General features: G+C 36.7%; 2 protein-coding genes across 2 annotated transcripts in view; one reads left to right on the plus strand and one right to left on the minus strand.

The window, feature by feature from the left end:
• Positions 1 to 2307: 2307 nt before the first annotated feature.
• LOC123535953 (uncharacterized) lies at positions 2308 to 12967 on the minus strand. The gene is made up of 7 exons (XM_053528597.1): positions 12788 to 12967; positions 10780 to 10956; positions 7827 to 8001; positions 6974 to 7271; positions 5359 to 5466; positions 4216 to 4467; positions 2308 to 2728 (listed from the first exon to the last, which is right to left on the minus strand). The coding sequence occupies exons 1-7, from the start codon at positions 12942 to 12944 to the stop codon at positions 2399 to 2401; spliced, it is 1497 nt and encodes a 498-aa protein (XP_053384572.1). The 5' UTR covers positions 12945 to 12967; the 3' UTR covers positions 2308 to 2398.
• A 2011-nt stretch (positions 12968 to 14978) lies between these two features.
• Positions 14979 to 15351, plus strand: part of LOC123535633 (sodium/hydrogen exchanger 10-like) — a 292843-nt gene continuing 292470 nt past the window's right edge. Inside the window, exon 1 of the mRNA XM_053529065.1 lies at positions 14979 to 15177. The gene's annotated coding sequence lies outside the window, so the exon portion shown is untranslated. The remainder of the gene's footprint in view (positions 15178 to 15351) is intronic.

Here is a 15351-nt window from a genome sequence, read left to right on the forward strand (position 1 = left end):
AGAACATGAATGTCTTATTATATGTAGCAGTTGGATCATAGATGCCCAGTTTCAAAACAGGAATGCATACTGTATGTAGCAGTTTGTTCATATTCAAAAGAGTATAATCCCTTACTATAAAGCAGTTGGTTCATAAAAGCCCAATTTCAAAACAGGATTGCATTCTGTATAGCAATGTGTTCATATAGGAATGGGTCCATAGAAGCTCAGTTTTGAAAGAGTGATGCCTTATACAACAGTTGGTTCATAGATACCAAATTTCGATAGAGGAATGCCTTACTATATGGTAGTTGGTCCATAGAAGCTCAGTTTCGAAAGAGGGATAACTTACTTACTATATGACAGTTGGTGCATAGATGCTGAATGATTTACTCGATATTTATCCTTTGATCCACAGATTACTTGTCTCGAAAGAGGGTTGTCTTTAAAGTAGTTGGTCCATAGATGCCAAATTTTGAAAAAGGGGTGCCTTAGTTGGTCATAGAGACTCAATTTCGAAAAAAGTGTCTGACCTACTATATAGCAGTAGATACAAAGTTCGACACGGGGAACACCTTGCAACAGAGTAGTTATTCAAAAAGGGATGTCTTGCCTTCTACAGATTTGTTGGTCCACAGATGCCCATTTTCGAAATAGGGATGCCTTGCTACACAGTGGTTGGTCCATAGATGCCAACTTCCAAAAATGGATGCCTTACTAAATATCTGTTGATCTATAGATGACCAATGACTAAAACGGGATGCCTTACTAAAAAGCAGTTAGTCCAGTTTCGGAAGAGGTGTGTCTTACCTACTATAGAACTACCTACCTTACCCCCAGCAATTTGCTGGTATCAATTTACAGCTGGGTCGACTGAGGCAGTCGTGATAAAGTGCCTAGCCCAAGGACATATCGCAATGTGAGTAGCCAGGAATCGAATCCGCGGCATTCAGCTCCGTAGGAAAGCGTCTTAGCCCTCTCGACAAATGCATCCACAGCAGTTGGTCAAAAGAGGGATGCCTTACCTACCACATATTTGTTGGTCCATAGATGCCCATTTGCGAAAGAGGGGTGCCTTACTACAAAGTGGTTGATCCATAGATGCCTTAAATTTTTAAAAGAGTGATGCCTTAAATTATTTAATATCTATTGATCCGTAGATGCCCTGGCCAATGTCGGGATGCCTTTAAATTATTGTATAGCAGTTGGTCCACAGATGCCCAAGTACGAAAGAGTGATGCCTTACCTACTACATAGCAGTTGGTCCATAGATACATTAGATACCCAATTTCAAAAGAAGGATAACTTGAATAAATAACAATATAGAGTTGGTACATATATAGATGCCCAAATTTTGAAAAAGGCTGAACATATTTGTTAATAAGCGAGTAGAAAAAATATATGAAACAGTATGTAAGCCGCCAGTGAAAAGGCCTATTTTTTTTATTCAAAGGTTATTTACCCCGATTGAAATTGCGCTTGGGAAGTAGATTTTTTTTAAAGCCCGCTCGCTTAGCTCAAAAGGGAGAGCGCAGATCTACGGATCACGGGGTCATGACTTCGGTCCCTGGGCAAGGTGTATGTTCTCCGTGACGACTTGATAAAAGACATTGTGTCTATAGGTTATAACACACTAAATAGTTGTTGTTCTTTATTCTATATAAAACTGACCTATTTCCAATGACCGCAGCACACATCAGGACCCATTTTAAATTTCTGTAACTTACATTTTCTTGAAGAATATTGTCAGTGTTAACTAAAAATCAAAAGAAAAGTGGGTGTCATGTTTGATGCAAGAAAAATAATTTCAGTCAAACACACAAACTGCAAAATCAGCTAAAAAATGAGACCCCAAATTATACTGGTGGTGTGTGATCTAAGTTTCCATGAAAAAAATTGTCATGTTGTTATTTCATTATGAAAATGCTACCTACCTGTCAAGCATAGATCTGTCATGTGATTTTCGCCAAAAAATTGCAAAGAAAATAAGGAAAATAGCTCTACAGAGCAAAAAAACTGAGGACTATTTGTGTCCGCCATTATGCGATTTTCTATTTAGTGTCTGTATGCCTCTATAATCACTTGTTCTCCATCTCTGATTCATGTGGGGAAGTTGGCATTTACTTGCAACTGCGTTAAAACCTAAAATAAACGAAGAGTTATTTTGTCTGAAACAGCCGTTCAGCTGTCTCAGAGAAGATCTGAGGTGGCCGTTGATATCTGAAATAGTCCCCGGAGGGGCACATTGGGTCTTTCCCCACCTTTAATGAAAAGTTACTGTAATTACCTCATTTATAATGGTATGACTTACGACCCAACAAAAACACATGAAAAGCAAAGTTTATTGTCGGAGACCAAAGAGAATAGATGGTCTATTTGTAAAAAACAGCTAGATACAAATTATTTTATTCAAAAAATATCACAAATGGTGAAACCAACTATTATGACCAGCATTTCTTTTCAATGAGTCTATATAAAACCATTCCATTGCTCTGTACGGTGACAACAATTTACAATGACGTGTTCCCGCCATTTTTCCACTTGGGTCGTCTGGATCGACAACATAAGCGTACGAAGTGACCTTCAAAGACCCATTGACACCATACTGTAGGTCTAAAGAGTCCACTGACCAGTTCAACAAAGAATCTGATATGACGTCATCATTAAATGTGATGGACGGAGACCTCCTTTCTATGGAGCGATTGTGAGCCAGAGCTGACGATGCATTTAAAGCAACTTGGTAAATGATCTGAAACATCAAAGTCGCAGATAAAAGATAAAGATTAAGTCAAAGTACTAAAGTAAGCATAGATCTTGGTGCAGTAAGGCCTATTATTTATTCACTCAACATTATTTTCCATAGGTACAAAACCGTTCAGCAGGACAAACCAAAACAGAATGAAAATGTTCCCAGGAAAAAAACTTTTGAACTATAAATCATTTTAGGACATTACAACAATACAGACAGGAAGCCCATCATAATTGAGCCGTGCCATAAGAAAACCAACATAGTGGGTATGCGACCAGCATGGATCCAGACCAGCCTGCGCATCCGCGCAGTCTGGTCAGGATCCATGCTGTTCGCTTTTAAAGCCTATTGGAATTGGAGAAACTGTTAGCGAACAGCATGGATCCTGACCAGACTGCGCGGATGCGCAGGCTTGTCTGGATCCATGCTGGTCGCATACCCACTATGTTGGTTTTCTCATGACATGGCTCATATAGTTTCTATTAGTCAACTGCAGTACTAGTATATTTTCTGTTCATGCACATGTTTGTTAAGTGTTTCACATTTACAGCTAAAGTAATCCTTCATTAATTGATAACGATTTATTTTATCGTTTTATACGGTTTCAGTAAATAACCTGTTTCCTGGGCTCTTTGTTGTAGCAATGGTTCCTTTTATGCAAATTAGCTTAACATAACTATTATAAAGTAAACTATTTACCTTAGGAATAACCAAATACTGTTTCAGAAAATACTGAAGGACTTTAAGCCTGATCAAAACTGTTTGATACATTAAAACTGGTTTAAATCTTAGAACCTATTATTTACTGAAAATGTCATTTTCTAGCATTCTTATTAATATTCATGTGTTTGCAAATTAGTAAAGATTAAGATTGAAATTATGCAGTATATTAAAGGTCAATATTTCAGATCCAATTCTGGAACTACTTTTATTTTTATCACCAAAATTGACTAAGATATAATGGACTTACCATCTATATTGTTGTAATTTCCTAGAATGAATGGTTGCCATGGAAACAGTGAGATAATACATACTTCAAAAGAATTTTTTTTTTAATTGGAATTTTTATTAAAACATCTGGTACTACCAAACCATTTGATTCTTATGAAAAACTGTCTGGGGGATGCCTTAATTACTGGCCGCAAGCCTATCATGCCCCCTATTTCGAATCTAAGTCGCATTACTATCACATTATTATGTATGTGAAAAAGAAAATACAACTATGCATATCATGCTCGTTTACATCTAAGAAAAATCTTGAAATAACGTTATCGTCCTGTCCAGACTAGTACAGTCAAACTTGCTTGGGAGACCATTTATATTTAGATACCACTTGCATTATCAGTTCCTCTCTGTGTTGTTAATGCCACCAGTTGTGGTAAGAGACCACTTTTTGCCCTTCCCTTGGGTGGCCTCTGAATGCAAGTTGTACTTCATGTGATGCACCGTCTTTAACAAAAGAAAACTGTTATGAGGAAAAAACTGACCTTATTTAGATCCCGACAAGTTAGATTGTTGCCATCATAAGCTACATCTGGTAACAACTTGATCATTCCAGCCTTGCTCTTCATCACAGACTGAACTTCTGACGGTGTTTGTGGGTTTAATGATACATCTTCCGGGTCAAAGGGTGTCACGACGGTCGAGAAAGTTTGCACATGCGCATGCGTCCTGTTTATCACTTTCACATCCGGTTCGTAAAAGTCGATTTCCTGTTCAGATATTTCTGTGTCATTCACCTGTCAATGAAGAAACAAAACTGACAAAAATCAGAAAAGCTGTGCATAACTATCAACGAAGAACAATAAAGCTTAAGAAAACATGCATACATTGAAAGGTACATAGTACAAGAATGGTATAAAAAAAGAAAAACATGTAAGTCAAAGACAATTAGAACACTGGTACTGATAAATCTACAAACAGTTCCTCTGCTGTATAAAACACAACAGAGCAGAATAATACTGGCAAACTCAAAAAAAAAAACTGAAGGATGTCTAAATGGTTTTTGAATATGCAATGACTGACATCTTGTGGGTGGAGCCTTTCCTTTTAAACTGAGCCCTGGGGTTTAAGGAGGAACGGAATGTTCAGCACCTCGCACGTCCCAAGCACCCTTAACATTGAACTTGAAGTGGTATGGGTCTGGGTATGGGGGTTGCGCACGACACATCGTCTCATTATGGAAGACATATGTGCCAAGCAATTTCAAAATCCATTCATTACTGGCAGAGTTATGGACCGGACACGTAATGGACCACTATTAAAGTTTGACCTCCAAGTGTGAGATTGACATTGAAGCTAAAGACCTTGGTCTTCAAGTGCCATGTTTTATTATATGGAATATTTGCCAAGCAATTTCGAAATCCCTTGTTGGAGTTATGGAGTGAACACGCAGTAGACGGACTGACAGACGCAGTCCATTTCTTTATCCCTTCTTCGAAATGGCGATGGACAAAAGTGACATAAATTTGCTTAAAGTTTGCACAGATCTGTCTAGCGCACTTTCAAGTGGTCAGAAATATTAAGCCGTTCGTAAAAGCAATAATCAAGTAAAATATGTTGAAGTAAAACTCTGAGTTGTCTAACGAAAGCTGAAAAGTAGACCATTCTCAAATCACATGAGTACTCACGTCCACATGTGAAGCCAACTTGTTACCAAGGAGACATCTTTGCGCGGTAATTGTTGTAGTGGAAGATTTACCTGTGTTGATGTCCATGGCCTTGACACGAGACAAAGGCTGGAATGCAATAGGTAAGTGCATAATGCAAAACAAAACTGTATAATGTTTATTTTATTGACATTTAATCAATTAAGGTAGAAATCATATACGTGGTAAACAACTTTATGGTGATGCATCGGTTTTAAAAAGTTTATGTTTTGCCCAAGTCGTTTATAGAAGAGCAGAGCATGTCCCATTGTTTCAGTATTGTTTTTACTCGAATGACTGACTCTTCCGAAACTGCCTTTAAGGCTTTCTACAAAAAATATACGAAAATTTATACATTCGATCAAGTTATTTTGTTTTTGATTGCTTAAAGTCATGACATTGTGTCGTAATAATGTCCAGTTTTATGTCGTCGCATCTTCTACTGAGTCCACATTTTTGCGTGTCATTGTTAAGAACATTATTTTTTTGGCCTGCCTTTTTATGATACATTGTATATAAATGTTCAAGTCATTTATACTAGGAAAAGTGAAGTGCTTCTGGTCCCTTCTTTTGTCGAACCTCTGTAGACACTTTAAATCTTCTTCTGTGTGATTTTCTCTCACATCGTTCCAGTTGCCTTGAATATAATTTCTACGCAATTTGCTAATGTTTTTCTGCTATAGTTTATTTAAATTATTCGATGCTTGTTTTCCATTAACCTTACTGTTCTCTTTTCTTTTCATTTTTAAAAACAATATTTTCAGCTTCAGCTTCATCAAATCCAATTTTTGCACATTTGCAATCTGTTGGTCATTCGTTTTCACCAACATTACTTGTTTTCAAAATAAGAAAAGTTCAGGTACAATTTTTTTTTGGATGACGAGAACTTCGATCCACATGTATATACAAAAGGTGCTCTAAACTACTGAAACCTACCCGTGTCGTTTGTCTTGCATCAAAATACATTACCTTCAAACTAGCAGCGACAGTAAGATTTTCAACATCCCTTTCCAGTTATGAAATATTACACACTTATTATTGAATGGCTTGACGGTCAATAGAACAATTTGCTTGGGATCGAAAGCAAACAGTTTTGACTATTGACCGGCAAGACATTCAGTAAGAATTTTGATACAAGACATCAGAAATAAATGAGCCGCACCATGGGAAAACCAACAAAGTGCATTTGCGACCAGCGTAGATCCAGATCAGCCTGCGCATCCGCGCAGTCTGGTCAGGATCCATGCTGTTCGCTTTCAAAGCCTATTGTAATTAGAGAAACCGTTAGCGAACAGCATGGATCCTGATCAGACTGCGCGGATGCGCAGGCTGGTCTGGATCCATGCTGGTCGCAAATGCACTATGTTGGTTTTCTCATGGTGCGGCTCAAATGTTCATAATCTTTTTCTTCAGGTTTTTCTTGAGTCAAGTAAATTTTCTTGTCGAACTTAAGTCCTGTCAACAGCAAAAAACTATGGACCGGCGATTTTTATAAAGAGTCGTGCAATACTAGTAATCGTGCGTTTTATGTTTTTTTTTCAAACAATCCACAATAAGATTTTTAGAATCCCATCTCACAGTTACGAAATGAGCCTACCTGTATCGTTTCTTTTGTACTGAAGTAGGCCATCTTCATCCCTGCTACGGCTGTCAGATACTTTTCCTTCGGTAGGCCAGTGTTGACAATAACAAAATTTGTCACGTGGAAAGCAATTGTCTGATGAGCATTGTCAAATGTAATGTCATTGTCAACCGGAAGGTCATGTTCAAGGACGTTGGGTGGCATGGTTCCGGAAGCAAAATGGCCGTGATTTAAACCTCGCATTACAATGACGGGTGTTTTGTAAATTAAACTGACGGGGCTTGGATTGTGCATAGTTTCGTTTTCTAACTCTCTGAAATAGACAAGGTTAAAATGCGCAAAGTATAACAATGGTATTGATGCAGTAACACCGTAAAATTCGGGAATTCTGAGAAGAATTGATAAAAATTAACCACGTAGGAAAAGCGACTAAGATTTTTCTTCTGGTGAACTATCCTAAACACAGCACTGACGATCAATTAAGCTGTTCAGTAAATTTCAAATTTATTTTAGTGTAGCTCTGTAATGTGCATTTAGATTGGACAACACTTATTCCTATTAACTGACATGATTATGATCCCCCGCCGGTTTGTAAGTTTATATATAGTTCCCAAATGAAACCTTTATGGGCACCCCCTACAGAAGACTGTTAAAAGTCCATGATACATAAGACGCTCGAATTCAAAAAGCTTTCCTGATTCTTTAGCGTGCTAGATGTAAAGCACCCTTACAATGGACTCTTATCCCAATATTAGTAATTCTAGACGAAATAACGATCCCCGGTTTTGTAGGCCAACGCGTCCGCTCAAGCGATCAAATATGACATTATGATTATCATATAAACTTAAACAATATTGATAGTGCTTACTCGAAAGTGTCAACAATTCTGGTGATCCTAGTGAGTCCGTCCAGGTCTCCCGAGATTGTCAGTACAGGTAGGGGATAGTCCCTAAGCCTGTGTGATCTTGTCAGGTACGAGGCAAACAGCATCACACCTTTTAGCTGGGACGCATGACTGAGTCCGTACATACCAACAAACAAACCTGCACAATAAACAATTGAGCCGCACCATGAGAAAACCAACATAGTGCATTTGCGACGAGCATGGATCCAGACCAGCCTGCGCATCCGCGCAGTCTGGTCAGGACCCATGCTGTTCGCTAACATTTTCTCTAATTGCAGTAGGCTTTGAAAGCTGGTCGCAAATGCACTATATTGGTTTTCTCATGGTACGGCTCAACAATTGATGTTTTAGATGTAATGTATATACGTTTATTGGACATTCTCGGTAAAATGGTTGTGTCTATACTTCAGGAAATCTATGCAGTTTGCACATTTTTAATTTGCAGGACTGTTATCTAAATTTACTTTTAGTAAACTGTATAACATAAAATCACAGCTAAGTTATGCACTCACAATAACATCGCACTTTATGTTTACTAAATAAAGAAACTGTGACTGCAAAAATTTGCGGAACCGCGAATTTTACAGAAACGGATTATTGACACGAGTTGAATTCGGCAGCTTCCGAAGATTATAGTCTTATTGTCACAGTGCTAAAATCGGTCATGGAAGCTTAAACTTAATAGGAGTGCAAAATTAGATCTGTTCGCGCAGGCTATTGATCCATGACTGTGGATGATAATCACTGCCCAGATCTATTGAATTTGCCTACTGGACTCGGCTCAAACAGGAAGCCAATTTTACTTCAGAAATGCCTCGAAATTAGCAATAACCTTAACAATGTTGAAATCCTTTTTGCATTAGTTCAGTAATGCAACATAATACTCACATGGCGTTCACCTGTTAAACGGTACTTAACTCTTGAAATTCATTCCATTTGGTTTTGCCTCTGTTGTGCCTAACAAACGCAACAATAATACAGTCTTTTTGGACATCGACCTTTTTGACACGGACCGAAGCCTTGCCCTTGACTATACGTATCCTCGTTATGTACACTTGTATCAAGCTATTTCAAAATTGTTCAATAGATAAGGGCATAAGCGACCAGAAAAAAGTGTGTCTTTGACCTTTCAGCCGATGACATGGTTGTCTCGTCGCGATGACACTTAATAAATTATTTAATCGAAGAGGAGTTGAAGCTCGGATATGATGTGTTGTCTCTATTTTTTTCCTTTAACTTCCAAGTGTGAGCTTACCCTTTTAACTTATGGCATGATTTTGCACGAGACACGTTGTCTCATCATGGCAATATTCAAGATACGATGGCTACACCTTCGCGCATCGCTATAGCACATAAGCGCGATGCCGTTGTACATTTATGCTTCGCAATCACAATAGAATGCGTCGCCATCATGGTGATCTTCGCTTAACACCTTTGCGCTCCGCCATCGCACCTTCGTGCAACGCCATCATACCTATGCATATCGCGATTCGCCTTGCTTGTTCAGATATCATCATATCGCTATCGAAGTTTCTCCGTGGAACTGCGGCCGTGAATCAATCAATGCACGTAACTTGTACGAAACACGAATGCGTACCAGTGAAACGTGAAGAGCACTACTAGTATTCGAAATTTCAAGGCTATTTTGTGCTTAGCTATTTTTTCTTAATGGGCTCTATCAGAGAAATACAGAACAGTTCATTGTACCAAGAACATTATGGGGTGTGTGGATGTTGGGCTGAGATAGATACGGCGTCTCCTGTCAAAAATCTTCTAAGAATAGGATAAGGACGAGTCAATGTGTGTTCTGTCGTGATTCAGATTTGGTTTTGAAATTCAATTTTAAGCACAAAACACTTTTGCAACAAGGTATTTCTTGCCTACCTAGCGGGGAAAGTAGATATACGTTTGTCCGAGCACGCGCCTTAGATAGATATTCCTGTCTTTCCCTAGCGCTGGAAAAACCTTGTTTAAAATAGCGTGCACTAAGGTGACGTCACATAGTACTGGCACTGTTGTGACGTCATAAATTTTATAAATAATGTCAGGAAATACCCAGATCTATTTGTCTCCACGATCTATTTTGAACGTGATAGGCAAGAAAAATGATCTAACATGTCTGCCTGTGTAATACAGCTGTTTTCCCAACCCTCGGGGCAGCATGGATAAAAAAGCTCGCTAACGCTCGGTTTTCCATTCCACACTGTCCCTCGGGTAGGGAAAACCCTGTCTTACACAGGTAGGCATGTAAGATCTTTAAATATAGTCTCAACCAGACTTTTATTGGAATTCGTAAAATTCTGGGATATGGCAATTTTTAAGTCGAATTTAGTGAAATATTAAAGAAACGCTTATTAAATCAGGTAATAGCCCCGCTATTTTGAGAACACCATACGTTTGGTATCAGCCTTTTTACAATTGGATGCAACACTTTCCTCTTGAATGGTGTCTGACGGGACAAGTGGAAGACAGGCTTTTAATATAGTATTTCTCTTTTGGCTTTGCCTCCCGGTGTAAAAGAATGTAGCTGATGGGTGTATGGTTCTTCAGGTTTTCTATATATTCTATGAGCTGTGCATTTCTGTGGATTGTACATAGTTTCTTTTGTTGCCTATACGCGTGTTTACGTGTTTGCCTTACATTACACCGCCCAGTGGCATTGGAAAACAGTGGGGGCTAAGAGTCAGTGTGTAATTATTCCAAGGCGGTGCCCAGCAGAACGTATTTCTATATTTGTTTGCTTTTTCCGTTTGTAAATTTGTTTTACTTTTTGTGTTTTGTCAATGATGTAAATGACAGTACGTATACTGCTGCAGGCTTTCGGATTTAGAGGACTGCATTCTTCTTAAGTTTTTTTTTAAATATAATCTTTGTCCTCCTTTTATTAAACCAACTAACAGTTGTATTTTGTACTTACCACCTAGGCTATGACCTGCCAGGAAGATGTTGTTTCCTTGAAATCCCGCATTCTTGAATTTGGAAATTGATTCATCTATCCCAGAAGCAAGTTGTATTGGATTAGGGATATTGAAAGGGAAATCACACAGCAATGCTACCCACATACGTCCTGGGAACGACTCTTGAAACTTGGTACCTTGAAAATCAGAGCAATTTAGCAGTGCATTCATAAATTTTTAATACGTGAAAATTTTGCACCAAGGTCACAAAATTACCTACAAATATCATTGATGTATTGGTAGAACGAAATCGCAAATGATAAGCATATATTTATTATCACAAAGTGGCAAACTATCTTCAGACTTTTTATGCACACTGAAATAAATGAATGAACGAGTTTTACGGCGATTCTATGCAATAATTCAATTGCAAACAGTACCAAAATATCAAATATATTAAAAATATTTATTGTCAGATAAACATCAGACATGGATAGATATAAAAATTAGTGGTATTTCGTACTATGTGTTGTTATCATTTGTAGCACTTTGATATCATAGATCAGTTCAATACTAGAACCAGAGGCATGAGGGGTGTAATATATTGTCATATGTCTTTTTCAAGAAATGCAAAATATCGTCATTAGGTACTGTCTGGAATAACTCTTTAAAGATTTAACTTGGAAATGCGTACTGTGCTTTGGATATATTTGAAAATTAGATTACTTAAAACAATTTGTCCGAGCATATATTTACATATTTGAACATAGCATTAGTTACCTTAACACTTACTCAGAATATATATTCACATACTTTCAATATATGTTACTTATCTGAGCATATTTTCACAAATATGTTCAAATATATCTTAAAATTGAGTGAAAATATTCTCAGACAAATTGTTAAGATAAGTTATGTAATATTACACCACGATTTGGAAGTACATGTATGTGAATATATGCTAGGCAATTTGTTGTTGGTAGCGACGTTATGTTCAAACATGACATTAAGTGAATTTAATATATACTCAGACAAATTGTTATGATATGTTTTGCTTTGAAAGTATGTAAATGTTTATTAAGACAAGTTAATGTTGTTAGTATTGTAGTGTTTAAGTACGTCTTAGAATGATTTGAATATATGCTGAGGCAATTTGCTAAGGCAATCTATGCAATGTTTAATCATGTCCTGAATGTAAGTGAACATATGCATACAAATATTCTTAAGGTAAGTAATGTAATGTCCAAACATTTCTTCGAATGTCTTGAATACATGCGCAGACAAATTGTTACGGTAAGATGGGCTTTTCAAACATGTCTTAAAAGTAAGTGAATATATTCTACTAAGAAAGTGTTAAGGTAATAAATGTTATGTTCAAAACATGTACATCTATTCTTAGACAAATTGGTAAGGTAAGAAGTGTCACATGCAACAAATTTAGAAGTTGATATTGTAAGTAAAGAAATGGTTAAACGTATTTTGCACTTTTTGCTTCAGCCATTTGAAAGTACAGACAAATTGTTAAAGTAAATGATCACAAACTGAAGACTTTTAGAAAGTTTGCGAATATATGCTCATAAAAGCTGTAGAAGTAAATAGTGGTACGTTTAAACTCATCGTAAAAGTAAGTGAAGATAAATTCTAACTAACAAACTTATGGTGAAGGCAGGTAAAGACATATTCAACACACACGCACACACACACACACACATTTGAATTGAATATATATGCGGATGAATTGTTGAAGGAAGTGATCACATGCTTAAAACGGTAAGTGTTCATGTGTTCAAACATATCTATAGACAATTAGTGAATATATGATCAAACAATTGATGTGAAAATTCAAGGCATGTTTAAACTTTTTTTAGTAAACATCAATTTTAATGCGTTTTTGATGAACATCGATTTTATAGTGAACTTTGTATAGCCATGAAAAAGGCAGCGGTCTAGATTCTTACTAATTTTAAATATAAATAAAAAATGCAAAACGTTTAAGTTTGCAGTAAACAATTCATGACCGTTACTTACCTAGTTTCTCATACGCCTCTCCCTTTATGTCAGCTCCGGGTGTAATAATAATGCCGACGTCAAAAGTTCCATTTTTCGTCGGCTGCTGTATCACTACCTCCAAGGCGGAAGTTGCAGCCAGAAGAAAAACAAACGTACATATTTGACGCACACTCATTATACTGGAGAAATGATCGCAAAAAAAATGGGACATCTTGATGTGACACATATAGATAATGAAAATGTATTTCGTAATTCTGTCCTACTGTTTGATATACATTTTCTGTAACATGGGTTTTTCTTGATTTCTGTTTAAATATGTATAGGGCGTAAAAAATGCTTGTTTCCGGTATCCCCACCAACCCTAAATTTTTGGCCCGGCCATAAATGTTTTTATGGCCTTGGAGAATTTTGTTTTCAACTTTTTAACAAACAGTTTTAAAACTACACTTTTTATGCTTTAAACATGGTCAGTGACGTTAGAAATCAATTTATTGCTCTAAAGGCATAACCCCCTTATTGATTTTTTTCATATTTTTACACGAAAATAATTTTCGAAAAGTCCCACTTAATATAAAAAAAAATGAATACCGACCTACCTACCTTAACTTTTTGAGTATGTTACCGGAAACAAACAATTTTTTACGCCTAAGACATTTACAAGCCATGTTGTATGTCATTCTTAACTATTCCAAAGGTTGTAAAATTAGCTTTTATTATGCACTTTACTGTAAACAGTAGCAAAAACACATTTCAAAACGTTCGTTACGGCGTCTGTTGATGCATCCATATTGGCGCAGTCTGCCTCACGTGACATAATGGCTTCGGGTAAGCAAAACCTCGGTGCGTTCTGATGTTGACGTCGTATATGTTGCAATCAGGTGGGCAAGAGGGTACTGAACAGGTTCAAATAGATTCTCAGTTATTGCCGGCACTGTGATAGATCTTGTAAGTTTGTGGAAAATATGATGAATGCAAATACCAAGATAAAAACGAAGAGAACACATGTCATAAAAGTTTAATATGTGGGTTTAGTATGTCGTCTGGTCATAATTGTACATCGAGTTTCATAACGGCACACGGGCAAAAACCCTCCGGCAATTATGGCACTAGGTGTGCCATTAAGGCAAAAAAGCACACACAAACCGTATATTTACTTCTTGATATTTTTCAAACTATATTGATAAGTTTTCAATTTATCGTCAAAAGAGCCTTTGGTAGAATATTTTGCCATCGAAGTTCTGCTATTTTTTCAGCTTTTTAAGACATTAAAACGTCTTAAAATTTCATATTGCTTTGTAAACACAATGAAAATACATCATTTGGTCATTAAGGTGGTGGACCCGTAATGACAATCGGAAAATTACATATTCTCTGTATGCGATTTCGGAATGCTTCGGTTTTTAAGGATATCCATGTGCACGTTGAGTTGCATTTGTGTCCGAAGAATGCCGAATTGCCTCACGAGAATACGTAATCACACGGAAATGAACGAGTGTCATCACGGGTCCACTTTCTTAAACTGCCATTATTGACGATATCGTTAAAATATAAAAGACTCCAGTACCAGATATGCAGTGCTTTAGAATGATTATCTAACCTCTACATTGGTCTTGCAGTTTGAAGGAAAAATTCATAGAAAAATATCATACAAAAATTGTTCACGGATTAGGCGGATAAAACAGCTCTTATACTTTGAGTGTCAGTTATCATGCAGTTTTAAGAAAGTTAATTTTATATCACAATGGTATCGGCCCGGTATCATTTTCTTAACGGTCCGATATCGTTTCCGACAGATATAGCTGTTGGATGTTATTATATGATATCAGCTAAAAGTCGAACCAATATCATAAAAGGATTAACAGATATCGATTTGCCGATGCTGGTCCAAATATTTGCTCGGAAATAGAACCGTCAAAGAATACCATCAGTAAAACAACTTTCATGAAAAGAGTATTATTCAAGTTAGGTCGAAAAAAGGCAATCTGTTTTGATAAAAGGCGTAAGGCCGAAATAACGCACAGAGTAAAAAAATCAATCTTAACGTATTTCATAACCATAAACAACACGTGCGCACGTGTGCAGTGTAGGATTTTTCAAATTGTTTATTAGTATCCTGTTTGTAAACATAATTTATAAGCTATAAACATAGGAAAGTATATCCTTATTTGTTTAACAAAATCATACCAAACAGATTTCGCGCATTAATCTGCAGCAGACAGGTTCATGTCTCTTTTCATACATGACAGATAACTTAATCGCTACAAGATTTTCCAGACTTGTAGTACCTTTAAAGAAGAATTTGACAATTTTATGTTAGATATTAATCAAATCGAATTTTGGATATGCTGTGATGAACTTATGCGTACTGGCCTTATTTTTTATTTCGTGTTATTAAAAAGCTACTGAAGGTAAGTCACGTTTATTTTTGGTTTCTCTTGAAATTAGTCCTTTCGAAAATGTATTTTAGAAATTAATCTGAAGTCCTTCATAAAAACTGTTTATTATTTCCCCACGAAAACATATGGTGATAAATTTATGTATTTAATCGCAAATGTAAGAAAAAAAAATGTTCTTCATAGAAA

The sequence above is a fragment of the Mercenaria mercenaria genome, chromosome 17, assembly GCF_021730395.1.
Source record: "Mercenaria mercenaria strain notata chromosome 17, MADL_Memer_1, whole genome shotgun sequence".
NCBI lineage: Eukaryota > Metazoa > Mollusca > Bivalvia > Venerida > Veneridae > Mercenaria > Mercenaria mercenaria.